The following is a 26569-nucleotide window of genomic DNA, read 5'->3' on the forward strand; positions in this document are numbered from 1 at the left end:
AGCCCTTACTCTTTCCATTAATGCAGTCACAGAAGCAAAGGGGAGAAAGATGTGAGGTAATGGGGGGAGGGGGGGAATACCTGTCCTTCTAGTTAACTTTCCCCCCTGCCCTGTGTGGAACTATACTGCTAATGTGTTCTCAAGCCCATGCTTCTGTAGGAGCAAACTGAGTGTTTTATTTCTGATGTCAGTCTGCAGTAAGACTGTAGCTGTGTTCTTCCAGCTCTTCTGCTTTCCCAGAAGCAGAACACAACTTAGGATGTTCTGTACCTTTAGCTATTATAGTAGGCGACCATGGGAGACAGTGGCTGTATTTCCTGTCACTAGGAATGCGAGCTGAATTAAGTATTTATATGATATATCTAAGCCAGGAAATACTGGTGCTGTACCAGTACACTGCTGCTGTAAAAATACTATGAAGGTTTTCATCAAATCCATACCACATAAACAAAACATGAAAATTGAATCACTTTATTTGGACAGCGTTCAGCTGAGCAAACGCAATAAATATAAAAACCAAGCAGTCGTTTCTGGCATTTTTAAGTTCCTCACCAGCTTGTAGGGTCAATGTTCTTGAATGGTTGAAGATTCCAGAGATCTTGCAAACTTGTTGAAACTGCACTGATTTTGCAGGAGCCCGTGTCCAGCACTTAGTATCAAGGACAACTTAAACAAGTAGAACTGCATTAATACAGCCATCGTTTTCTGGATTGTTTGTTACTTGTGCATATTTCCCTAAAGAGAAAAGGGAATTAAATGTCTACAAAAGCTTTGAGTATTTCATATAATAAATTAATTTTTTCCACGTTTGCATGTTCAATCCACAAGTCTCTAAAGTGTAAGGAATTCCTGTTCTAAAACTGAAAGGCATTTTGAAATCTAAGTCTACCTCTGCTGAGCTGCAAGCTTAGGTTCTCAAAATACTTTACTCTGGCTGGTTTTTATAAACGAATCATTTAGAGTTCTGGGTAGGTTTAAAAAAATCTAAATAAATCGTAGGATTCTGCTGTTGTCCAAGTCCTCTGTTAAAAGAAGTCAGCCTGATCCTCTGAAGATACTTCTACACAGAACTTCCACAGAAAACATAATAAAATTGTTCATAGTTCACATGGCTAGGTCTTTACAGAATTGTAGCACTGCCTACTGTGAGACACGGGCACGTTGAGTCTTTGTTCTGAACTTCATCTAAATTAATTTTTGAAAGAGTGAACACAAAGCCTAGGATTAAAACTTAAAGTTACCATTTTTAGTGTTGCCTGGTATTTACTTTTGCTACAGCCCAAACTTAACATTTAACAGTGGATCAGTTTTGACTATGTGCTGTGGTCTTAACAATACATCAGGCAACGAAGACTTAAAACTTTTAAAAGTAGTTCTGCAGTACAGCTAGTTTGACTACTTACCCCAGATAACTTTGCCCCCTTGTGTCACAAGGCCAAGCTCGCTCACATTCACCTCAATGACGGTCCCCTTGGTAATCACACCCAGTTGTGTGTACAAAGGAGAAGAAGGGTTCTTTTTTACACCAAGGATAGGTAGGCAAAAAGTAGCCTTAAGTTCAGGATGTGTCACGTGTGCCTTCTTGAAACGCAAGCCCTGTTGCACAAGGAGAGTTAGAATGAGTTAGTATTTGCTTTAAAACCTCATGGTTAATCTACTTTAACACTTTCAGCGTTGTGTCCTCAGCTGTGTATGTTATGACAGATTGGGAAGAATGAAAACAACCTAAAATACAGAGTGCTATCTGCCTACTATAAAATGCCAAATTTGTTTAAAAACCCAACTAATGACTAGGTACAGCCTTCCATATTTATTTTCAGGGTGTCAATTCTTAATAGTAGCACAAGAATACTACTTGCTACCTCAGATGGCTTCTGTTCCATGAAGAAATGAGGTGTTCGTGGTAACTGGTTTTTAAGACTCAAAATTTTTCCTTTTTTCTTGTGAAACCTTTCACACATCGTAAAATACTAAATACCAATCTCCTATAGCACTTTATATCTAGCAACCTGTGCTTTTTAAAGAGTACTTTACTATTAAGTATCATAAACTTATCTGCATCAGTAAAAATCTACCCAAAGCTTCTGTGTAAGATTATGGCCATCGAAATAGTAATGGGGTACGATCCAACAGGCAGCCTGCATGGTGGTTCTGTTGATTCCTGTGACGGAATGAGAACGGGTATTTGTAGAAAAACTACATTGTCTCGGTGAATCTAATTTTTTCTCCTGTGCACTGCCAGGCTGCTAGAGCCCAGGCACTGTTCCTGCAGAGGTGTAAGGAAAGGTCAGGCAGGAGGCAGAGCATTTCCCTTTCACACACTGTCACGACTGCTTCAAGCTTACTTAACAAGTCAGGAGGAGGGAGTTCTGGAGTCCTGCAAGAGAGTTGGCTTCTGTATCTGACAGAACGATAGCAGCTTGAAAAAGAAGCCTCCAACTTCAAAAGCTATTCAAAGTGCCTTTGCTAAAGACCTTCCCATGCCAATTTGACTTTGCTAATTGAGCTTTAACTTACTGGCACCGCCTGTCTTACAGGAGTAAGAGCAGAGATATTTCCACACAGGGACTGCAGGGGCATCTCCCCACCCTCAGGCTAGTCAAAGTTTAGGTTTCTGCAAGGAAACTAATAGGAATCTTCTCCATCAGTAGTAAGCAAGTACATCATCACAGAAGAAAGTTTCCTCGCCACAGGAACTCAAAGCAGTAAGCCAAAAGAAATACTACTCAAATATTCTTTAAGGCTGAAGAACATTACCATTGGTCGAATGAATCGCTCGTATTTAGGAGGCTTCCTAGTAAACCCATCTCCAACAAAACAAACTTTTGTAACCATCCTCTTCCAGGCCTTCTTCTTTCTCTTCCCTGTACGAATCACTTTTAAAACTTCTGTTTCTCCTTGTGCGCGGACCTTTGGCACAGGAACTTCCCATTTCCCCTGGGGAAAAAAAAAAGTCAATAGTCTTAACATGCTGCATTGCTAAATGAAAGGGGACAAACAAAGCATAAAATTAAATTTCCCTTTTTGTATAGTAGTAACTACTTTTTACACAACTCATAACTATTTATTTTAATTAGCATTTAAAGTTACGAAAATCGGTCATTTTTACAAGTAATTGCAAGTATCTGAATTTTAATACAGTTACTTACAGCTTTTTCTTTTCTTTTCTGCTTGATCATGTTGGAAAGAACCTTAGCCCGGGACTGGCCCTCTCTGTCCAGCAGGTATGCTGGTACAGCTCCTTTAGGTGTTTTTTCATCATTCTTTTGCTTTGTATTTCTCTTTTCATGCATTTTAATGCTGCAAGGAAAAAAAAACAGTATTAAGAGTAGGAAAAAAAAAGGCTCATTTTTAGATAGATGCTTTAACTTAGCGTGTGCCTGCTCAAAATTATTGTTGTGTAAACAAGTAAACAATTTTTGTAAACATTTTTTGTTTTGTAAACAAGTACATATTTATGTCTGAGAAATAATCCTAAATAGTTTTCAAAGTAAACTAGTAATCTCACTTAATATGGATTGCACAGTGCATATAAGCTTGTCAATTCCCGTCAAGACAAGAACAGAAGACCTCCATCTTATTCAGGAATTTCTGAATCACCTAAAACAAGCAGCCAATCACTTTGAGAAACAGCAGCCTTCCTCTCTAACAAAAAATAACATACTGCTACTCTTCTGAGATCTGATGGCAATGCTTATATAAACGTGTCTGTGTAAAAGGGCTTGTGTTTTGTTAATTTTTGAGGCCATGGCGGGGGTGGGGGAGAGAAAGACTCCCAAACTAGTTAATAAACCAAATAGTTCTACAAGTAGCAAAGGAAAATAACTGTCTACACTTGGAAAACAACAAGGTGGAATGATATTAGAATAGAGAATATTGTTTAAAACTTTGTTTTTGATTTCTGAACATCAGAGAAAACTTTCAAAAAACTGCTGTTGTTTATCTATGCTTGATATTGTAATTTATCCTAGAAAACAAGTCTCACAATCTGCTCAAACACTCTGTATGTTACTGTACTTTTTCTCCTAACAGCATTTCAAAAAACGCCTGCTGCCTCTTGCTACACTGATGCAGCAGTTGGTGTAAAAGCCTTGATCAAATGCATTCATGTTTTTGCAAGAACTACATTAATCACTGCTATTGCTAATTAAAACTTAGGGAATACTTTTAGGAGGTTTTGTTAACATCCACTGAGAAGAGTGCAACTCGTAAAAGTCTTTGCTGTGCCAAAACCCACTCTCTCCTAACACCTGAACTCTAATTAAAAGTACGACCCCAGCAGTGAGTGGTTCTTTGTAACGGCGTTAACGTCTCGTCTCATCCCTCCAGCGTCGGGATGACCGGCAGAGCACCCGAGAAGCGGCGGGTACTCACGTCTTCTTCATCTGTATCTTCTCGGCGTGCCGCTGCTTGTGGTATAGCTTGGCCTTCAGCCCGATCATCTTCTTGGCCTTCCGCGACCGCTCGTGGGCCTCCCGGCCCTCCTTCTTCCTCTTCTTCTCGTGGTAGTCCAGGCGGTAGCCATACCGCTTGCGGTGCAGCTCGATGTACTCGTTCTGCGGCTGTGAGGGAGGAAGAAGGCGGCGCCCGGTGAGCGGGCGTCCCCGGACGAGGCATAGAGGACCAGGCCAGGCCGGGCCGGGCCGGGCCGGGCCGGGCCGGGCCGGGCCTGGCAGCGCTGGGACACGCGGCGGGGAAGCCAGCAGGCCGCGGCCCGGCGGAGCCCTCAGCGCGGGGCCCGCTTAGCCGCCATCACCGCTCCCTTCTTCTCCTTCTCCTTCTCCTTCTCCTTCTCCCTCTCCCTCCCTCCCTGCCCCGGCTCTCACCATGTCTGCTGTCCCGCGGCGTCCCCCCGCGCTCCCTTGGTCCCTGCGCTCCGCCGCCTCCTCCGCGGCGAAAAGGAAAGGGCACCCGCCAAATGGCCCCGGCTGGAAACGTGCCCCCCGCGGCGCTTTGGTTCCGGGCAGGGGAGAAGCGGCGCTCCGCCTCCCCCAAGGGCTACGCGCCCGGCTTGGCGGGGCCGGAAACAGGGGGAAAATGGAGAGGGAGACGCCGGAGCGGCGCTCTTTGCAGTCTGGGTCTGTGAGGTCGGGGCGGTGGGGAGGAACGGCGGGATGGCGGGCTAGGCGTTAGGGGAGAGGAAGGAGGGGCGCACCTTCCGGCGGCATGGCGGCTCTCCCGGCCAGGGCCAAGGCGGGGCAGGCCAGGCCGTGGCCCTGCTAAAGCTGTTCGCCTGGCGGTTCGTATCGAGGCGGGTTGGGGCGGCGTCGGTTTGCGGGAGCGGCTGCCTGGGCCGGGTGGCCCCGCAGCGGGCAGCGTGAGAGGAGCGGTACCGCCACACTGCCCCGGGCGGCAAAGGGCGGCGGAGGACGGGGAGGTGTGGGGGTGGGAGCGGGAGCGGGGCCTGTGTGCGAGCTCCTTTCCCTACCATGAAGCATAACATCACTGGAGCTGGACACCAGTGTCGCCCTAAACAACGTAGCGGCCAGCTAGGAATGCTCTTGGAGCTTCAGAAGGGCAACAAAGATGGTGAGGGGTCTGGAGCACAAGTCTTATGGGGAGAGGCTGAGAGAGCTGGGGTTGTTCAGCCTGGAGAACAGGAGACTGAGGGGAGACCTCATTGCTCTCTACAACTACCTGAAAGGAGGGTGTAGAGAGGTGGGGGTCGGTCTCTTCTCTCAAGTCACAGGCGACACGACAAGAGGAAATGGCCTCAAGTTGCGCCAGGGGAGGTTCAGGCTGGATATTAGGAAAAATTTTTTCACTGAAAGGGTTATCAGACATTGGAATGGGCTGCCCAGGGAGGTGGTTGAGGCCCCATCCCTGGAGGTGTTCCAAAGACAGGTTGATGTAGTGCTGGGAGATATGGTATAGTGATGGTGATGCTTCTTGTTTGTTGTGCCTATTTTTGTCAGTTAGGTTGATGGTTGGACAAGATGATCTCTAAGGTCCCTTCCAACCTAGAAGATTCTGTGATTCTGCGCTTCACCTTTGCGTCGTGCTGGTTCTAGCGATGCTTGAAATCCTGTAGCAGCGCATGTTTTTTGTCCTTTCCCTTCCAAAACACGCACTTCTCCCAACCGCCCCTTCCTCTGCAGGGACCAGCAGAGATATTTGTGCTTCGCTGATGGGTAATGGGTGCTCTAGAGCTTTTCTGAGTGCCAGCGTGAACACTGATGTTAATATTTACGCTTTACTGTTTGCAAATTTCTTTGAGAAATGCATTCAGTGTTTGCAGGCTTGCATTTATGCTGCATTTTTAAGGTTTATTAGCACTGTTTCTACAGGTTCTGATACCGATTCAACCTGCAAAGTGGTAACCTGAAAAATAGTAACCTGATCGAACTTGAAAAACAGTTAAGTTTCATGATTGTTCTATGTAGAAGTACTATATCTATCTTCTTCCTGTCACAAACGTGTTGTAAAATGTTTACTTATCTTGGCAGGGAAGAGTTTTAGGTACAGGAGCCAAAATGTTGAGAATTACGAGGAAATTTCCAGTTAACACATTAAAGTCATCCATTTTGTGCCATGAGGTAAACTTTTTTCCCAAATTTTGAGACTTCCTCTCTGAGCAAAGGGAATACGCAGGTTACTCTGAGTAAACATTTAAAATTTTTTTTTGTCTTTCATTTAAAAATTGGTATCAAAATAGAATGTGTAATTTCATATTGAAATTAGACTTGACATAAGTCAGAATGTGGAAGCTGAACATGTAATTTTTCTGTAAAGTGTTTTAGTTATCTGTGATCTTGATTACTTAATAGTTGTCATTGTTAAATTTGTATTATTTACACAAATAATTAGATGTATTTAAAATATTGTGGCTACTAGTTGCTGCCATAGATTTTTAGTGGACTTGCCCAAACAATATTGGGATAGGACTTGGTTTAAACCTCCGTGCTACCATCTTCATGCTTCTGCCTACAAACAGCTGGTATTTTGAGCTTATGGAGGTATCTAAAAACAGTATCATCATTTCTTGTAGATTTATTTTTTTAGTTTAGTTTTCTACAATTGGTACAAATGTAGCTAAAAAAGTAATTGTTTATAATGATAAATATTCTATATGATTTTTCTTTTCTTTTAAGCATGTGTATTTCAGGAAGACAAAATTCAGAATCATAAGTGTGACACAGCAAAACTGCAATCTACAAAACTACAGTTCTCCCCCAGGTATAAGTTTAAATTATTTTCTTAATTGTAAGGATTACTTTAAAAGTAAGTAAGAATGCTTTCTAACTTGTGCTTTATTGTATTCCTTTGGTCATTATTTATAGAATTTGGTGTATGGAGTGCAAACAGAGTAATTAGAACGTTCAAAGACTGAAAAGAAGTGTTTTGCATTGCTGCTCTTTTCTTAGTTAATGTGTGTTATAAAGCCTTTAGAAGGTAAGAAGAAGAAAAGGTACACATACATAGGAAGTCCAGGTCAGTTGTGAAGTGTGATGATAGCTAGCATGTTGGACAAAGGGAGAAAGACAGAAATCTGATTAAATAGAAGTTTTAAGTTATCATTAGTGTATTTTCTTTGCAAACTCAGTATTAAAGAGAGTAGAAAGATTAAGATCCCTCAAAAACAAAATTTAAATTAGAAGGAATTTTTGTGGTCTTTGAGTAGCTACACTGAGATTGAATAGAAATCGATTGCTACAAGGTAGTTTTGGGAGTCAGGGCCAATTTTTCTACATTGTGATGGGAAGGAATTGGTAACTGGTGGGTAGCCAACTTCTGTTGGTTTTTTTTTTCTTAAAGAGGTAAAATTGTTAGTGGATTCAGCACTGTGTATCTTAGCAAAAGGCTGTAACCTGCAGTCACGTACCTAAGAAGATGGCTTACTCTTTGTTGCTAATATCAACAGTGTTTCTGTTGGTACTTATCGCTGTTTCTGTGTAGTTGTCTGTGAGAGGTCCTTGCTGTCTGCCGCATGAATGGTGGTGGTGATGAATTTCTGCTTCAGTCTTTCTTCTTGAGACATTAGCCTGTAAGATGCCTCTTAAATGTCTCTCTAGTTAAGGAATGTTAATTTAAATATTGTTGAATTCTGTTTGGCCTATTGAAGATAAACTAAAGTACTAGGAAAGTGAGTTCCTGAAACACAACTTAAATGGCTCCAGTAATTGAATTATGGATTAGTCTCCTGAAAATGCAGCTTGGCAGCTTATTTTCCAACTAAATAGGGTGTGAGAGAGGAAATATCTTTCAGGAAAATATGTATTTGAAACTCCTCAGTGCCATGTTTTCCTAACCTAGGTCAGTTTGCGTTTTCTCCCTGAGAATTATGCTGTCTAGCTTCAGTGTTACGGGATAAATTACTTTTGAAATTTGTTAGCTAATAGCAGTTCAGATGAATGTCAGTATTACAGTTGTCTTGGACTGTGGCATATTTTGCTATTGCTTCTGCAGAGTAAGATTTTACTGTTTACTTTTCTGTGTAGGCTTTTTCCTATTGTTTTTGAATTATAGCTGGTTTTAAGAGTTTCTCCTTCTTATGGAGAAAGATATTTATTGACAATTACGTACACTTTTTTAGAAATTTGAAATGGTGGAGATTACAGACTGTCATGCGTTGTGGCTCTGAATTGTTTTTTTAGTAAGTTTTTTAGGAGTTTTGTTAATTATCATTAATTCTGTTAAAACGTATTATTTCTACATTGGGATCAATCTTACAAATTGTCGTATTGTGTTGTTTATCTCCAGGAGATGTTAAATCTCTGCGTTCTGTCATTAATCCTCATATATCCAGGTACGTCATGCTAGCTTATTTTTCGGATGTAACTGGCAGTCAGAGCAATTGATTTAATGAAAGGTCACAGGTTGTTGCTATGCCCGTCACATCTGTCATTCATGCACGTGTTCTAAATTAGAGTTAGAACTTCCTTAGTCTTACCCTTCTGACATTTCAATATAGAAGGGTTGTTGGTGTTGGAAAGATTTTGGACTGTCTCTTATTTACATCATCAGAAGCAAAAGCTGGGCTTTTAGGGAAGTTCCAAATCCATGGTGGGAGCTGAGCAGGGTGGGAGGGATGTCTTGGGGTCACTGCTGTGGGCAGGGCTGTGTGCTTTGTGTTCATGGGAGCGCTCATCTGTGTTAGGTGAGAACATTAGCAATGAGGTAATTAGGGCTGCTGAAGAATTAGCTTGGGGCTGAAGTTCCCTTGGAAGACTACTTCTGCCCGGAGGGCGAATTCAGCTAGCATTAATGGTGACTATGGGGTCTAGTGAAGCTGTTTTGGAAGCTGCTGGCAAGGTACTTCAGAAAGGAAGACTTGGCTGAACAGAATGAAGAACAACTTCATAGCCACTTGGATGCAGTATTTAGGGCATAAAGAATATATATGCAATAGATTGTTTCAAGTGCCAGGGGCTAGGGATTGGGATGGATGAGAGGGTGGAGGGTCTGCTTCTGTCTGTGGGGAGGGCAGGTGGGTGAGGATGAGGCCAAGAAGTGTCCTTCCCCTCAAGTGAAGTGTGGAGACCTGTTCCAGAACTCTTGAGTACTACTGATCTGAAGAAAATCCACCATTTCAATACTGTTGTACTTCAGTATCAGAATGTACACTGTCACATATGCAACAGAGGAAAACTCTCAGTATACTACTCTCAGTGAATATTAATTTTTTTTATACAAATACCAATATCACTGAATAAAAAAATACCTCAGTAAAAGCACCGTTTTTGCTTTATGCAGGATCCGGAACATTGGCATTATGGCCCACATTGATGCAGGGAAAACTACGACAACAGAGAGAATGCTGTATTATTCTGGATACATAAGAACACTTGGAGGTTAGAAATACTTTTTGTATTTCAGTATGTTTGAGAGATTTAATAGCATACAGTAACATGCAATGAGGTTGGAGGTCGCTGGTGGAATGCTTAGCGTAGGAGCCAGTTGTTCTAAAGTTGTGCTGCTAGATAATGAAATTTTAATGCATGTTCCATTATGTTTTAAGGCACTTGTACTTTGAGAGATCCTGGGTTCATATTTTTCTTTAACTTTTAGTGCATTGATTTGCTTAATATTTAATTAGAGGTTCTCCTTGTTTTTCATGTGGCTCATTGGCTATTCTGGGAAAGCTGTTCCATCAGTTCTCTTTTGAGCTGTAAAGAAACCAGATTTACAAAAAGTAACCATTTATTTTGAAAGCCATAGCATAGGAAGAATTCCTTGCTTCAACAATTCTCACAGAGTTCTTCAAGACTGAAAGGATCACAGCAACCTCCATTTGTGCTACCTTTTGTATTTAGTTCCCTGTTCCCTGCTGTGTGTGAGAATGGCAGAACATGTTAGGCTTGTGGAGTGGTTGAATTTGGTGGCCTGATTATTTAAAAATGCATCTCTTCTTATTAAAAATAACTTAAAAAAACCACAAACCCCAACCTTGTACTTGTTTGTTTTGGGTTTTTTTATGGGTTTTTTTAACCTAATTACCTTTTAGTTACTAAATTTTAAAATGGCAGTCACATTCCTTACAGTGAATGCAGCCAGGTTTTTTAAAACTGTAGTTTGTTCATTATTTTGGACTTTGCTTTAGTTTTTAAGTTTCTCACAGTATTACTAGGATTAAGAACAACAAAAAAGTTGTTGGAATTGCTTGTCTTTGACTTACAGAGCATTTGCTCCCTGGAAAGGGAGCCTGAAAGCTGACATTACCATTTTCTGCAAAAGGCCAATTTTCATAGGTTATACATGTATAAAAAGAGAAGTATTTCCAAGTCTCTCTCAACACCTGTATTCCAAGACAATTTCAGCTTTTGAATTATTTGCCTACGCAACTGTAATCCTACTCCCTGTGCACAGATGTTGATGATGGGGACACAGTGACAGATTTTATGGTACAGGAACGAGAACGTGGTATTACCATTCAGTCCGCTGCTGTTACGTTTGACTGGAAGGACTACAGAATCAACCTGATTGACACACCAGGTACTACACTTCAGCAGTACTCACATTATTAGGGGAGAGTAGATGAGGTGGAGTATCATAGAATTTAAGTCTTGCCTTTAAATTTGGTGCAATATTTATTTGGTTTAATTGTGCCAGTAAAAAATCCTATACTGAGCTCTCTTCACCTTTGGCTAGTTGTTGTTTGCAGGTGCCTAATCTAGCTTGTTTTACGTGAACTCAGACTGTCAATGTTAAATTGCTCTCAGTTCAGGGATTGCAGTGTAACAATCTTTCATGTTTCAAGGACTGATGGTCTATTGCTCTGCAAGCAAAGACAAGGTTGTTTTGACATGACTTAAAAATTAAATTAAATTAAATTAAATTAAATTAAATTGTAATGACCTGTTGATGTTTCCAGTTTGAATTATGATGATATAAAAGGAAGATTGTTTTTTAGGTCATGTAGACTTTACAGTGGAAGTGGAGCGTTGCTTGAGAGTCCTGGATGGAGCTGTAGCCGTGTTTGATGCTTCAGCTGGTGTTGAGGTAAGAATAACTGGTAGATATTTTTTTTAGGTACCATCATGTGTGAAACTGAACTGAGTAACAGCCCTCAGCCCCAACAACAAAACAATTAGATCTGCTTGTGGGTTTTTGGGCTTTTTTTCCCAAAACTGTGTAGGAAATCCTTGCATTATTTCCATGTATTGGTAAGAGACTACTTCTGAATCTGAACTGATTTTCATGTATACCTGTTTTAACTTTCCAATGAAAAAGCAGTCATGAGTTGTATGTGTACAATTACTAGCAACACAATTGGTGTTGTTAGTAATGTGTACAACTAGTGTGGAACTAGTAGACAAATAACTAGCAGAACCACAGTAATTTCTAGTGTGGTATTTGTAGCCACAAAGAAATGCTTGCTTGTGTGTGCTTAAGTATTTTGGCAATAAAGTCTTAAGTCTCTACTGGGTTTTTTTCCATATATATCCCCAGTCATGAAAGTCACAGAATTGTCAGAGTTGGAAGGGACCTCTAGAGACCATCTAGTCCAACTCCCCTGCTAAGCAGGATTGCCTAGAGCATGTTACTCAGGACTGCATCCATGTGGGTCTTGGAGATCTCCAGAGAAGGGGACTCTGCAACTCCCCTGGGCAGCCTGTTCTAGTGCTGCAACAGTTTCTCTCTGTGTTCCTTTGCCCCTACACCTGTGTGCCCTTCGTGAAGGATGGGGAATGATGACAGCTGAGAGATGAGATAAAGCTGCTTGTGGAGTTCACCTGTGCTGCTAGGTCCAGGATTGTCACAAGGCACTCAGCACAGTTCCCTTCTGTGCCCTGAGCTCGGTCCCTCAGCGGTGTTGGGGAGTGTCTCTTTCGGGTACCGCCACTAGTGTTTCCATTTTGTCTTTTGCCTTAGGCCCAGACTCTGACAGTGTGGAGACAAGCGGACAAACATCAGATACCAAGAATTTGCTTTTTGAACAAGATGGACAAGAACAGGGCAAGGTATTTAGACAGTTACTGTAATCATTGCTAAAAACCTCGTAAAAGAATGTATGTAATCAAAAGTTCTTCTGTTAAGCGTAGTTCAAGCCAACTATGTTAATACTTACTATATACATCTTTGATTATACACATGTGTATTTTTCTTTAATTGTAGGACTAATTTTTGCCATAAATAAGGAAAAGTAAGCCTATTTTACTATATCATTACGTTTTGTCTAACTTAGTGTCTATTGTTTTAATATAGTTTTACATATGCTGTTGAGAGCATCAAACAGAAGTTGAAGGCTAAACCATTGCTTTTGCAGGTAAGCTTAGAAAGTAAATGTTCATTTGCTTTCTTTCAAATGGTACTTATTTCTTAATTTTTTGGAGCTGTCTGAAATGTCCACTCTATTTGCAGTTGCCCATTGGGGAAGCCAAGACCTTCAGAGGACTGGTTGATGTTGTGACTAAGGAACAAATAATTTGGAAACCTACTTCTGATTTGGATGATGGAAAAAATTTTGAGCAAAAGCCGCTGCTGGAGGCTGATGACCCTGACCTTTTCCAAGAAGTCCAGGATGCCAGAAGTGCCTTAATAGAACAAGTAAAGTTCTAAAGTAAATACATAATGTATTTAAAACCATTATTTAGAACAGTAGAAAAAATAGGCTGAAGACGGCTACTGGAGGTGTCTGATGCAGTGATCTGCTGACTTCAGCATCAGATCAGGTTGCTCAGGCCTTGTTCAGTTGAGTTTTCAGGTCTCTAAGGATGGTGATTACAGTCTGTCTAGGCAGCCTGTCCAGTGCTTGGTCATCCATGTAGTCAAACATTATTTCTTTTTGTCCCATGGGAATTTACCATGGTTGCAGCCAGTGACAGTGCCGCTTGTCCTTTCCTTGTGTACCTCTGAGAAGAATCTGTCTGTGTTTTCCCTGAAGCAGGCCCACCACCACCTCCATATTTCAAGTAGTAGTAAGGGACAGCATTTGCATCCTGCCTTAGCCTCTGCGAGTTAGACAGACCCATCTCTCTGTGCCTCCAGCTGCACTCCAGCCACCTTAGCCAACTTCGCACAGTTTGTCAGTCTTATTTGTGCTGAGGAACCTAGAGCAGACAGTGATTTAGATCCAGCTTCACAAGCACTGGGAAGAGGGTGCTAACCACTTGCCCTGATCCACTGGCTATGCTCTGGCTGACGCTGCTCAGTGTGCTCTTAGCCTTTGTCAATGGAAGGGGACACTGCTGACTCATGCTCACTTGTCCAGCAGGACCTTCTGGTTGGCTTCTGCAGAGCTGTTTTCTAGCTAGTTGATTCCCACTCTGTCTCAGCACATCGATTTGTTCTGTCCCTGGTGCAAGGTTCTGTATTTGTCCTTACTGAACTAATTTCAAATTTTCTTCACATCCTTTCCATCTGTCAAATATGCTTAATGCACATTGGAAACACTAATGAATGGTGGCAAAACATGCTGAATATTGAGAGTTGGGAGTCCCTGGCTCTTCAATATATGTGTAAAATGAAAAATACTCCCTGCCTTAAAATAGGGAACTGAAAAAAGAAGACACTAAACTTAGTATTCAGTTGGCTAACATGGCATCTGGTATTCTTAGTCTTAGATGCCAAAAAGATACTTGGTATATTGACATGTGGCCTGGCAGATGTGACCCAGAACCTGTAGGATGTCCATATCCTTCTGGAGTGGCAGGTAGAAGTTGGTTAGGGTGCTGCAGGCTGGTCAAAATGATGCTACATACTGTGTTAGAGGCAGCTGAATCCCATCATAAATCCTGTTGCAAATCCATCCAAAAAGTCAATGGGAGGGATGAGAAAAGAACAATATAAATATTTCTTTAACCTAATTGTCATACCGTGAGCCTAAGAAAGGTAGTAGAAACTTGATCTACTTGACACCAGGTTTTGCACAGTTGACAGTTTAGAAGGTGTGAAGAATGGAAGAATTAATGGAAGTAAAAGAATAATTTGCTTATTGAGCAGTGCAGAACATTTGAAATAATTTGGCCAGAGTTTTTTTCTTCTGCCCTAAGCTGGCATTTTAAGGTTTCACATTATTTTATGTAATTTAGGTAATGATATTGGAATATTTCCTTGTATTCGATAGACTCTAAGCAAGTCTTCTCTCCAAGTAAAATGGGTTGGGTTTTTTTAATTACATTTGCTTTGCTTATATACAAATTAAAAATGTAGTAGTGATTACACTTGAATGCATAGTTTTATGAGCAAAATTTGGGAGGTTAACAACTGTGTTTATCTCAGCTATTGATCCATTTTGTGGAAGGGCTGTTGCCCATACAACTTAGAATAGCACTGTGCAAGTGCATAAACAGATTATGCTAGGCTCTGGGTTTCCTTTGAAATGTCAGAATTGGAGAGATCCATTTTATATTGCACTGAGTTCAGTAAAACACATACATATTCTGGTTTTCAAAATTTCCAATTTCTAAATGGGGGTGTTATCACTCAGCCTCTTATCTTAAGTAATGTATTGTCAAATAGAAAGCTTTGAACAGTGTCGGGTTTTTTCCTTTGATTCCTGGGCCCTTCCTGAAGCAGGAAGGGGTGTACCAGTAGTGTGATAATTGAGATGACTTTGTGTACATAAAATATTCTTTAATGTGTTTTCTATCCTATTAACATTCCTTATCAGAAATACTGTAAAATTTAGTAGTTTGAATACCAGTCATTTTGCACACTTGCTTTCACTTAATTTAATGAACACTTACCTTTATCTCTCATGTTTTAATTATCAGCTTGATTAGACTTGTAATTGTTTATCAATAATTCATTTCAGTATTTGTTAAATTGCTGCTGTAGCCGCCAGAGGGTGCAAAGTGCCTTCCTGCACGTAGGGTGTCCTGGGTCTGTAGCAGTGCAAGGCTGTGTGTCAGAGGAGCTTCAAAGAGTAGTTCATTTATTTGTCAAGCTAAGTGGCACAGTTTGAAAATACAAATCAGCTCTTGGACCTACAAGCCTTTGACATGAAGAAGGCCAAAATGCCCCGAAGGCTTGTCTGTTTTTTTCCAGCTGTATATCTGTTGATTCACAAAGATTACTTGCTGGTTACTTCAGACTTTGCCTTTTTTGCAGATCTGAGATACATTCAGTTTTACCCTTCATGGCTGTAACTGTATGGCTGCAGGTTTTTTCAGTTTCGGGGAGAAGTACCAACATTCTCTCTCCCACTGATCTTCTGCCTGACAGCAGCTTTTTAAGTTGATTTTTTTAATCTTTTTCCCCCCCCCCATCCTTTCTTGAAACCTTAATTTCGATAATGTTCTGTGTTTTGAGTTTACAATCTCTGATGTCTTTGAAGGCTTTGTTCCTGCTCTGTTTAGCTTTATATATCCAAAATAAGTAAGATTTGTCACTTGTCTGTGAAACTGCTGTATGCCAAATAATAAAGAACTATTCTTTTGAAGGTTGCAGATCTGGATGATGAATTTGCTGAACTGGTTCTAGGAGAATATAGTGAAAATTTTGACTTAATTCCAGCTGACAAGGTAATTTTTACATTTCATTATTTATAAACAAGTTTTTACTAGCCACTATTCTGAAGGGCTGGGTTTTTCTTCCTTGGGCAGATGTGCATTTTTTTATCAACAAAAAAAAAATCATACCAGCTTTTGTAGTGAATTTACAGTACTGTGTATTTAGAACAAAGTATATTCAAGCTTAGTATGAATTTTGTATGATAATGCATTAACTATTGTTCTCAGACATGCTAGGCATAATTTTAAAAGTAGGGTACCTTTGTTCAGGAAGGTTTGGTTCGTGGGGGTTTTTTTGAACATTAGGGTGCTGAAAAAAATTTAGGGAAAGGTGAATGGAATTTTCAGGCAGACTCAGTGCAGTTTTTATCTGATTCATACTAACAAAAGTAGCATCTCAACCACCTGAACTGGTTGGATCCTTAGACACTGCATATTGGAAGTGGTGAGGTTTGACATTTCTGAATTGAAAGGACTGTTAGAAAAGGAACAAGAACAGCTGGAGATCTGCATGAAGTGTTTAGAAACCTTAAAAGCCGTGCCATCTGTTTTAGCATCTAAACATTTGGAGTTACGGTTTTGGGGGTCATTAAAAGCAGTGAAAAGAGTTTGCACGAGTGATGTTGCATTTGCAAGCACACTTTTTTACTGTGGGGGATTTCTTAGCAGTATCTGATAGCTGGAATACAAGCCAGGCTAAATTGTAGTTCACTTGCTAATGGAAAATAACTGTTTTTTGCAGTTGCAGTCTGCTGTCCGCAGAGTGACGCTGGCTCAGAAAGCGGTGCCGGTACTCTGCGGCAGTGCCCTGAGGAACAGAGGAGTGCAGCCACTGCTGGATGCTATTACTATGTACTTGCCTGCACCTAACGAGCGCTCCTATGAGTTTCTGTAAGTACAGGGAGAAAAAGGAAAGTCAGGAAAAATAAGTAGGAGAGCATAAAGGGAAAAATACTGAAAGAGCATTCATATCTTTGAAAATGTTTACTATTTCTAGGTATGAAATAGCAGTAGAGATGTGTGGACATAAAAATATACTTGAGTACTGAACCTGCTTTGGTCAGTGCTACTGGCATTGTATGTGTTCAGCTGCAGTTGTGAAACTTGTGCTTTAGAGTTCTAAAGTCTATTTTTAATCTGAGGATATTGCCATTTTACAAAATTGGTGGGTCATCTTTAGTATTGGCTGAGCTGCATGACATCTTATGTATCCTGCTGAATCTTCACAGTGAGGGTGACAGAGCCCTGGAACAGGCTGCCCAGGGAGGTTGTGGAGTCCCCTTCTCTGGAGATTTTCAAGACCCGCCTGGATGCAGTCCTGAGTAACATGCTCTAGCTCTAGGCAATCCTGCTTCAGCAGGGGAGTTGGACTAGAAGATCTCTATGGTCCCTTCCAACTCTGAAAAATTCAGTGAAATTCAGTGAACTAGAACTGCTTAGGTTAATAATTTTTTGTATAAATTATGATTTTTAAAAACCTGGCTCTATTAATATTACAATAAGAAATTTAGGTAAACGTGAGTTTGCGTGGATTAGTCCTACAAGTATGCTTTTTGTTGTGCTTTTTATTTTGCAGACAGTGGTACAAGGATGACCTGTGTGCCCTAGCATTTAAAGTTCTCCATGATAAATGTCGTGGACCACTAGTTTTCATTCGCGTCTACTCAGGTTCACTGAAACCTCAATCAGCTGTATATAATATTAACAAAAGTTGCACGTGAGTAAGGTAGAGGTGTTGGTTTAGTGTAGCGTTGGAATATCTGCTAAGGTCCTGAGTAACAGAAGAATTTCATTTGCAGGGAGAGAATGAGCCGGCTGCTCCTGCCTTTTGCTGATCAGCAAATTGAAATACCATCACTTATGCCTGGCAACATTGCCCTTACTGTTGGGTTAAAACAGGTAATGGAAAATACAAGGGAGCTTTTTTCAGGAGTGCACTTTCCACTTTTATGATATTGTATCTCAGATGTGTTCTTGGTTATTGTGACATACGTAAACTTGCTTTATTTGAAGTACATGTAACTTCCCTCTAAAATGAAATATTACAATGTACATATGTCAGTAATTGACTTGGGAGATGCAGTTCTGATTACATGGAGAGGGCTGAAAACTGGAGGTGTGTTTTAGAAGGGTTCTGAGGTTATATTTATATTGTAACTCTTAAAATACAATTTAATCCCATGGAGAGACCACCTGCGGGTAAGGAGAGCAATGTTCCAAATAAGACCCAAAAGCAAAAGCATACCTTACATTCCAATGTTTGTTTCATGCTTCCTTCTATTAGTTTAGTAATTCAGTGTTTTATTGTCTGAACAGGCTGCATAGATCTCATTTGGACAGATTTTCTAAACTGTAACCAACTTTGGCATGTGTAAGCAAATTTTCATTTACCAATACTGTTCTTAGCAGTTTTGTGTCTTGACTGGTAGGTTAGATTTAAAATGCAGTGGACTGCACAAAGAAATGCTAGTCTAAATTTGAGCACAGTTCCTCTTCCAGATCATTTCAGTTATTTGAAGATAGACGTTACAGTAATGGTTTAAGTAGATAAATGGAGTTTAGCACAAGTGGTTTTGAGGAAGAAAAACAGTCAGCGTTTGTGGTTTTGGTTTTTTGTGTTTCATTGTGTTTTTTGTTTTTCATACCCACTTCTCTCCCTCTCCTGTGTCTTCTGGGTCACTGGGTGTTGATCTGTAGAGTGCCACTGGAGATACCATAGTGTCATCAAAGGCTTCAGCAGTGGCTGCAGCACGCCGAGCTGGAAGGGGTGCTCCAGGAGAGAAGTCTACCGGTGATGTTGAGAGCCTTCTGCTGGCAGGTGTTGAGATCCCTGACCCCGTCTTCTTCTGCACAATTGAACCTCCTTCAATGGCCAAACAACAAGGTACAATGTAGCTACCTAAGAATATAATCAGATATTCTACAAATGAGATATTCAAGCATAACTATATTCTCATATTTAAGGAGCAAGGCTCATCACCAGTCCATGCACGCCTGGTTGACATGAGAGAGTTGAATGAATTGATCAACTGGTGATCTAATAAGGACCTTTGATGTTTTGTACAGAAGTTATATTTTAGATTGTAGTGTCAGTATTCTTTGCTATTACTACATTAAGCAGTACTAGTAGTAGTTTCTAGTTTTTATGTCTACAAAAGTAGTTCTTCATTTTGAAAGAAAAGATGGAGGTAGTTTCATTTCCTACTGTCATGCTTAGTTTTGCTGCAGTCACACTGCTGTGCTGTATGTAGTGTCCTAAGTGCAAATAACCTTGAAATGTGGTTTTCTTTCAGTCAGCACTTGGGGTTTTGCTCTATGGTGTAAAGTCTTCACTTACCAAGACTTCTGTGTGTCTAGTTAGGGTTCACCCATGCAATGTGAACTCCAATCTTACTGCCTTTCCCAAGAATCTGTACCAGAGAACTTGGTTCCATTTGACTCTATTTGACCTTACTGGGTGCAGGGGGAAACATAGTGATAAAGGATGAGGAAGAGGCTGAGGTACTCTAACACCTTCTTTCCCTTTGTCTTTAATAGTAAGACCAGTTGTTCTTGGGGCACCCAGCCCCCTGAGCTGGAGGACAGGGATGGGGAGCAGAACAAAGCCCCCATAATCCAAGGGGAAGTGGTCAGCAACCTGCTACACCGCTTAGACACACACAGGTGTATGGGGCTGGATGGGATCTGCCCAAGGGTACTGAGGGAGATGGTGGGAGTGCAGCAGTCTTGTCTAACTGGGGAGGTCCTGGTTGACTGGAGGTTAGCAAACGTCACACCCATCTACAAGAAGGGCCAGAAGCAGGATCCAGGGAACTACAGGCCTGTTGGTCTGACCTTGATGCCGGGAAGGGTCATGGAGCAGATTGTCATGCGTGCCAGCATGTGGAACATACAGTTCAACCAGGTGGTAGGGCCCAGTCAGCATGGCTTCATGACAGGCAGGTCCTGCTTGACTAATCTGATCTCCTGCTACGACAAGGTGACTTGTCTACTGGATGAAGGAAAGGCTGTGGAGGTTGTCTACCTAGACTTCAGGAAACCTTTGGCACTGTTTCCCACAGCATTTTCCTGGAGAAACTGGCTGCTTAGGGCTTGGGTGGGTGTACACTTCATTGGGTAAAAAAACTGGCTGGGTGGCCAGGCACAAAGACTTGTGGTGAATGGAGTTAAATCCAGTTGGTGGCTGGTCACAAGTGGTGCTCCCCAGGGCTCGGTATTTGGGCCAGTTCTGTTTAGTATCTTTGTCAATGATCTGGACGAGGGGATCAAGCGCATCCTCAGTAAGTTTGCAGATAATATCAAGTTGGATGGGAGTGCTCATCTGCTGGAGGGTAGAAGGGCTTTGCAGAGGGACCTGGACAGGCTGGCTGGCTGGGCCGTGGCCAATGGGATGAGGTTCAAGAGGGCCAAGTGGTGGGTCCTGCACTTGGGTCACACCAACCCCATGCAGCGCTACAGGCTGGGGGCAGAGTGGCTGGAGCGGTGCCTGGCAGAAAAGGACCTGGGGGTGTTGGTTGACAGCCCACTGAACATGAGCCAGCAGTGTGCCCAGGTGGCCAAGAAGGCCAACAGCACCCTGGTGTGTATGAGAAAAGGTGTGGCCAGCAGGACTAGGGAAGTGATAGTCCCCTGGTATTTGGCACTGGTGAGGCCCCACCTCAAGTACTGCTTCCAGTTTTGGGCCCCTCACGCCAAGAAAGACATTGAGTTCCTGGAGTGTGTGCAGAGAAGAGCAGTGAAGCTGGTGAACGGTCTCAAGCACAAGTCTTACATTGAGGGAGCTGGGGTTGTTTAGCTTGGAGAAAAAGAGGATCAAGGGGAGACCTTAAGGCTCTCTACAGCTACCTGAAAGGAGGGTGTGGCGAGGTGGGAGTCAGTCTCTTCTCCCAAGAAACATGTGATGGGACAAGAGGAAACGGCCTCAAATTGCACCAGGCAAGGTTTATATTGGATATTAGTAAAAATTTAATCACGGAAAGGATTATTAAGCATTGGGTCAGGCTGCCCATGGAAGTAGTTGAGTCATCATCCTGAGAGGCATTTAAAGGACATGTAGATATGGTGCTTATGGACATGATTTAGTGGTGGACTTGGCAGTGCTAGGTTGATGGTTGGACTTGATGATCTTAAAGGTCTTTTCCAACAAAGATTCTATGACTCTTCTTGGAAATAGATACTTTCAACACTGTATTTGGTTGCGGGGGAAGGAGAGGAAGGACAAGTACCAGTGGAGTGTGATGGAATGGAGGAAGGTAGAAGGCAGATTTGGAGCAGTATGTTTGTGGGCTGAGCAGTCTCAGCTGTGAGTTTAATCATTCTGTAGCTGCTTTCCTCAGCAGTTAAGGTAATGGGGAATGAGAAAAAGATAAATTGCATCTGAACCTTTTCACATTGAACTAATCTTAAAATAATTAGGCAAATCATTTACGAGTTAGTTGACAATTTTTGTTATCTGTAAACAGGTAGCAGTACTTTTTATTGAGCTGTTAAAGCACTTCTAGGTCCATTTTGTCTTCACAGGAGTACAAAGTACCACTCTGAAAACAGTATTTTTAATAATTAAATCAAATCAAAGTACTCTGTAGCATGCAATTAATTTGTTGGAGAGAATTAGAAGTTGCAAGTTGCATGTAATTTGAGTTGAGTTTGCTAAAATCTGTGCTTCTTTAGGGTTCTTTTGATTGCTTCCTAGAATAAGATTTGACCTTATGAGGGAAGTGAAGTTTAAGACATTCCTTGTGATTCTCAAATTACTGAAATCTCTTTAAATTTAATGTTTGATATTTATGTACAGAGTTGGACAACGCATTGAGCTGCCTTCAACGTGAAGATCCAAGTTTAAAAGTGAAGCTAGATCCTGACACAGGACAAGTAAGATGAATCTTCTATTGCTCACCTTATAACCAGGCTTTACTTAAGAACTCAAGACCACCCTTTGGTTAGTTCATTTGCATATTGAAATTTTCTTGAATATAAAGGACTCTCTAAACGTATGTATCTTGTAAGTATGAAGTTCTGTGCATGAAACTAAAATGGAGCCTTGTGCACTTGTGCTTTGCAGAGCAGAGGAAGTCATCCTGTGGTCTGCATGTTTTTGACAGTTTTGTATTAAAAAAGTTTGAATTACATAGACTTTAGGTGAAGTGAGATGACCTTTTTTACAGTGGTCACAGTAGCGGTAATTACTCTCACACTTACATGGTATTTATGTCAGATGACCTAAAGCAGTCCTGTTTTCTCTCTAGGCTCCTTAGAATGTGAAGTATTTCTAAAAAGATACTATTAACAGCATGCAAGTCCTTGCTTCAGCAGTTTGTAGTAAAACCTGAGTTTTGCATGTTTCTCCTGTTCTCTCTTAACTCTCTTCTTAATAGACTATTCTTTGTGGCATGGGAGAGCTACACATAGAGATCATTCATGACCGAATCAAACGTGAATATGGAATTGAGACTTATTTGGGACCTCTTCAAATAGCATACAGAGAAACCATCGTAAATGCTTCCCAAGCTACAGGTAAAATGAGTGAATGGAAGGAACATCTTGTTTCTGGTCTTGTAGCTTGATTTACTTTAAATGACCTTACGAGTAACTTTCAGATTAATTTTATGTATTAAGTGTTGGGTTTTTTTTCCAAATGGTTGTTTTGCTTTCTCCCCCCTCCCCCCGCAGATACATTGGACAAAACAGTGGGAGATAAACGACACTTGGTAACTGCAGAGTTAGAGGTGAGGCCCAGGGTAGGAGAGAGAGCAACGACAAAACCCGTCATCGAGTACGCTGCAAGCGTCATCGAAGGGCTGCCCAAAGAACTCCAAGGAGCTATAGAAAATGGAATCACAAATTCATGCATTCAAGGTAAAGGAAGTGCTATGACAGCTATACTGGTCTAACATTTCTGTGAGAAGCAGTTTAATGTGTTTCTAGGGGGGAAGACTCCTTGGTAGCTTGAAAACTAAAAGCTGGTACATACTAACAGTAGATGCAAAGGAGAATTCTGAAATTTCCATAACTACAAAAATTGACAAACACTCCTTTCCCTATGCCAGGAATGGAAGTCAGCATGCCTTTGGTTTTAAGGTAGATTTCTTTTCAGTCGCTCAACAGTGAGCTTGGGATTATTTTGGTTTGTTTTTTTATAAGAGATAAGGTGTTTACTTGATGACATCACGTAAACCACAGTGATGTGGCAGAAGGAGGTTTGGAGGCCAGCGTGTATGTACCACACTTCTATTAGACTTCCTGATTTATTTTTTTATTTTAAAATAGGTTAAATCCATTAAAGTGTATAATAAAAAGCCTTACATAATTGAAAAGTACAGGATTTCTGAAGGATTTAAAACATGCTTTACATTTGATTAAAAATAGGAAGTATTCAGTAACTTGTGGCCAAAGAAGTCTTCCTTACAGTAAAATTAGCAGGCAGTGCACTGATGAAAGAGAATTACTCCAGAAGCACTAGCATGAGGTGGTTTTTCCATGTTGCTTTGTTGAGTTGGAAAGCATCTCTCATCTCTGGCTGTGGAATGAGTCTCAACTGTGTGCTACCTTCATGTTCCTTGAAGACATTTCAGAACTCCAGCTTAAAATTCATGCCATTAAGTGCTTAAAAAACAACCAAAAAAAAGTACATCTAACAGTGTTCCTTGTAGGAAAAAAGCTATGTGTTTTTTCTCACATGAGGTTCATGCCTCCATCTGGTCTAACACAGTTTTTGGTCTGGTTGAGAGTTCTGGGTTTGAGTGAGATAACAGCTAGGACATAGCGTCGTTCATTGCTCATGGAATTGAGTTAATCCTGCAGTTTTGGTAGTGGGTTAGTATCAGGCTTTGAGGTGGTCACGTTGTGTTGAAAAGGAAAATACAGAAGATATTCTTGCTTGTGGTTAAAAAGGTTTCACTGCTTTTCAAATGAGGTCTTGTTTCAATAGACAAGCTTTAGATACTATCATGTATTTAAAAATAAGTTCATTTTTGGGAACAGTTGCATGGATGAGCACACTCGGACACTTCTGGTTCTGAAAATTATCTGTGCTTTTGGTAGAGTAAGAAAGTGTGACTGCCAGAAGAGACAAAGCTAGGTAATGACAAAATCAGAAAATGAGAAACAAAATGAGTCATGCCTTTGGGGGCAGGAAGGGGAAGGAGAAGGGAAAGAGTCAAGTGAGAAGTTCCAAGTTAATGCCAAAACTCTTTTTGCATGTGTCTTAATGTTCTGAAAAACAAATGTGCTTTTTAATTTTTCTCATATTTTTATGTTTTTTTAGGGCCTTTGCTTGGATTCCCAGTTCAGGATATAGATGTGACAGTACAATCACTGATGGTGCACCCTGACACCTCCCACACGATGGTATCAGCCTGTGTCTCCCGTTGCATGCAAAAGGTACAGTGGTGTAAGGTGGTGTAGACCACAGCAGCATGATACACTACTGGGAAAATACACCTGGTAACTGTTCTGAACAGAGAAGAACAGAGTTCCCCCCCTCGCTGGGGACTTAATAGCTTTTGGGAGTAGAAAATTGGAGAGGTGGAGTTAGCTTGAGTTATAGAAGTAATTATTATGTCAGTGTTCAAAAAAAAAAAAGTCAGCGTAACTGTCCTTCCCTTCCACTTAGGCTTTGAAAAAAGCTGGTATACAAGTACTGGAGCCCTTGATGAACCTAGAGATCACAGTAAGTGAAGATCATCTCAGTGCAGCACTCGCTGACCTTGCACAGCGGAGAGGGAGTATTCAAGAAATCCAGAGCCGTCAAGATAACAGAGTTGTGGTTGCTTCTGTTCCACTAGCAGAAATGATGGTATGTGGTTATCTAATTAATGTTAAAATCTTACCATTTACTTTTATAAAAAATCTTTTTTTTATATGCTGAAAAATAATCAGGCTTCAATTCACTTCTCCTGTTGTCACGGATGGATAAACTTGGAATGGATTTTTTTATTACATTTTAATTATTGAATGTCTGAAGCAAGTGCCCACAAATCTAGTGGGAGCTAGTGGTGGTTTTGTGCCCGATTCAGATTGAAAACTTGCTGGTTTAACAACTATAAATCAGAAAAGTAGTAAATACTACTGAAGCAGGTTTCACAGGGAATAGTTTTTTAAAATATATTATCAGGTTGACTCATGCATCTATTGCGTTTTTAATACAGTAATATTATTATTACAGTAATAATGTTATTAGTATGTTGCTGTACACTTCTGACTCTTTCTCTCTGTGACCTAAGCAGTATATCTTCCTTTTGTCCTAACTTGAGTGACCTTTGTTCCCCATTTCTCCAGGGCTACTCGACAGTTTTGCGTTCTCTAACATCAGGCTCAGCAACCTTCACTTTGGAGCTTGCCAGTTACCAAGCCCTTAACAGTCAAGAGCAAAGCGCGCTGCTTCAGAGGAGAATGGGGTTGGTGTGATCGCTTTGCTCTGTAGAACAATAAAGACATATTTCTTAGCCTCCCTGTTTAACTATTTTCAGGAGCCTGTTCATGTACACCAGTATGTTCTTCTGGGACCAACTGGTTGTGGTAAATGAGGAATTAGCAGCTGTATGAGCAGATGGTGCTTTTAACTGTCCAGGGGAAGGTTCAGGAGATGCTTGTGTTCTTCTGCAAAGCAGCTGAACAAGAGCTGCAACCACAGTCTGCTGCTGCTGAAACCTTATCGTACAGATCTCTGCAATGAGAACTGATTTCAAATCCTCTTTGTAGAAATGAGCACCAAGGGCACCTTAATGTGCAATGAGCAGTTTCTATGAGTTCCTGGAGTGTGTGCAGAGAAGAGCAGTGAAGCTGGTGAACGGTCTCAAGCACAAGTCTTACATTGAGGGAGCTGGGGTTGTTTAGCTTGGAGAAAAAGAGGATCAAGGGGAGACCTTAAGGCTCTCTACAGCTACCTGAAAGGAGGGTGTGGCGAGGTGGGAGTCAGTCTCTTCTCCCAAGAAACATGTGATGGGACAAGAGGAAACGGCCTCAAATTGCACCAGTGTATGAGAAAAGGTGTGGCCAGCAGGACTAGGGAAGTGATAGTCCCCTGGTATTTGGCACTGGTGAGGCCCCACCTCAAGTACTGCTTCCAGTTTTGGGCCCCTCACGCCAAGAAAGACATTGAGTTCCTGGAGTGTGTGCAGAGAAGAGCAGTGAAGCTGGTGAACGGTCTCAAGCACAAGTCTTACATTGAGGGAGCTGGGGTTGTTTAGCTTGGAGAAAAAGAGGATCAAGGGGAGACCTTAAGGCTCTCTACAGCTACCTGAAAGGAGGGTGTGGCGAGGTGGGAGTCAGTCTCTTCTCCCAAGAAACATGTGATGGGACAAGAGGAAACGGCCTCAAATTGCACCAGGCAAGGTTTATATTGGATATTAGTAAAAATTTAATCACGGAAAGGATTATTAAGCATTGGGTCAGGCTGCCCATGGAAGTAGTTGAGTCATCATCCTGAGAGGCATTTAAAGGACATGTAGATATGGTGCTTATGGACATGATTTAGTGGTGGACTTGGCAGTGCTAGGTTGATGGTTGGACTTGATGATCTTAAAGGTCTTTTCCAACAAAGATTCTATGACTCTTCTTGGAAATAGATACTTTCAACACTGTATTTGGTTGCGGGGGAAGGAGAGGAAGGACAAGTACCAGTGGAGTGTGATGGAATGGAGGAAGGTAGAAGGCAGATTTGGAGCAGTATGTTTGTG

General features: G+C 41.3%; 2 protein-coding genes across 5 annotated transcripts; one reads left to right on the plus strand and one right to left on the minus strand.

Moving 5' to 3' along the window:
- Positions 1-455: 455 nt before the first annotated feature.
- NSA2 (NSA2, ribosome biogenesis homolog) lies at positions 456-5067 on the minus strand. Its single transcript, XM_014964950.1, has 6 exons — positions 4827-5067; positions 4375-4562; positions 3150-3300; positions 2758-2937; positions 1404-1596; positions 456-735 (listed from the first exon to the last, which is right to left on the minus strand). Exons 1-6 carry the CDS (start codon positions 4827-4829, stop codon positions 668-670), a joined length of 783 nt encoding a protein of 260 aa, XP_014820436.1. The 5' UTR covers positions 4830-5067; the 3' UTR covers positions 456-667.
- LOC106901901 (ribosome-releasing factor 2, mitochondrial-like) lies at positions 5036-25625 on the plus strand. Of its 4 annotated transcripts, none has more exons than XM_014964948.1 (22): positions 5036-5078; positions 6288-6356; positions 6447-6536; positions 7092-7176; positions 8701-8746; positions 9694-9791; positions 10807-10932; positions 11351-11439; positions 12313-12401; positions 12646-12706; positions 12802-12987; positions 15825-15905; positions 16636-16784; positions 17470-17610; positions 17693-17792; positions 18591-18777; positions 21688-21764; positions 22268-22406; positions 22563-22748; positions 24157-24272; positions 24505-24687; positions 25170-25625. In XM_014964948.1, exons 3-22 carry the CDS (start codon positions 6474-6476, stop codon positions 25296-25298), a joined length of 2331 nt encoding a protein of 776 aa, XP_014820434.1. In that variant the 5' UTR covers positions 5036-5078; positions 6288-6356; positions 6447-6473; the 3' UTR covers positions 25299-25625. The 4 variants fall into 4 exon arrangements, with proteins under 4 accessions (XP_014820434.1, XP_014820435.1, XP_014820432.1 ...); XM_014964946.1 differs by lacking the exon at positions 5036-5078 and adding an exon at positions 5146-5239; XM_014964949.1 differs by lacking the exons at positions 5036-5078; positions 6288-6356 and adding an exon at positions 5142-5239.
- The last annotated feature ends 944 nt before the right edge of the window (positions 25626-26569 follow it).

Source organism: Calidris pugnax, unplaced genomic scaffold (assembly GCF_001431845.1).
Source record: "Calidris pugnax isolate Ruff unplaced genomic scaffold, ASM143184v1 scaffold273, whole genome shotgun sequence".
NCBI classification, from domain to species: Eukaryota; Metazoa; Chordata; class Aves; order Charadriiformes; family Scolopacidae; genus Calidris; species Calidris pugnax.

Bases quoted from the DNA above. Each gene is read 5' to 3' on its own strand.
- LOC106901901 (XM_014964948.1), top strand. From the start codon at position 6,474: ATGTTGAGAATTACGAGGAAATTTCCAGTTAACACATTAAAGTCATCC. The intron at 8,747-9,693 runs GTACGTCATGCT...TGCTTTATGCAG, and splicing joins ATTAATCCTCATATATCCAG to GATCCGGAACATTGGCATTA. The intron at 22,749-24,156 runs GTAAAGGAAGTG...ATGTTTTTTTAG, and splicing joins CACAAATTCATGCATTCAAG to GGCCTTTGCTTGGATTCCCA.
- NSA2 (XM_014964950.1), bottom strand. The intron at 1,597-2,757 runs GTAATGTTCTTC...CTTGTGCAACAG, and splicing joins AGCGATTCATTCGACCAATG to GGCTTGCGTTTCAAGAAGGC. The intron at 736-1,403 runs GTAAGTAGTCAA...TTTTCTCTTTAG, and splicing joins AGGGGGCAAAGTTATCTGGG to GGAAATATGCACAAGTAACA.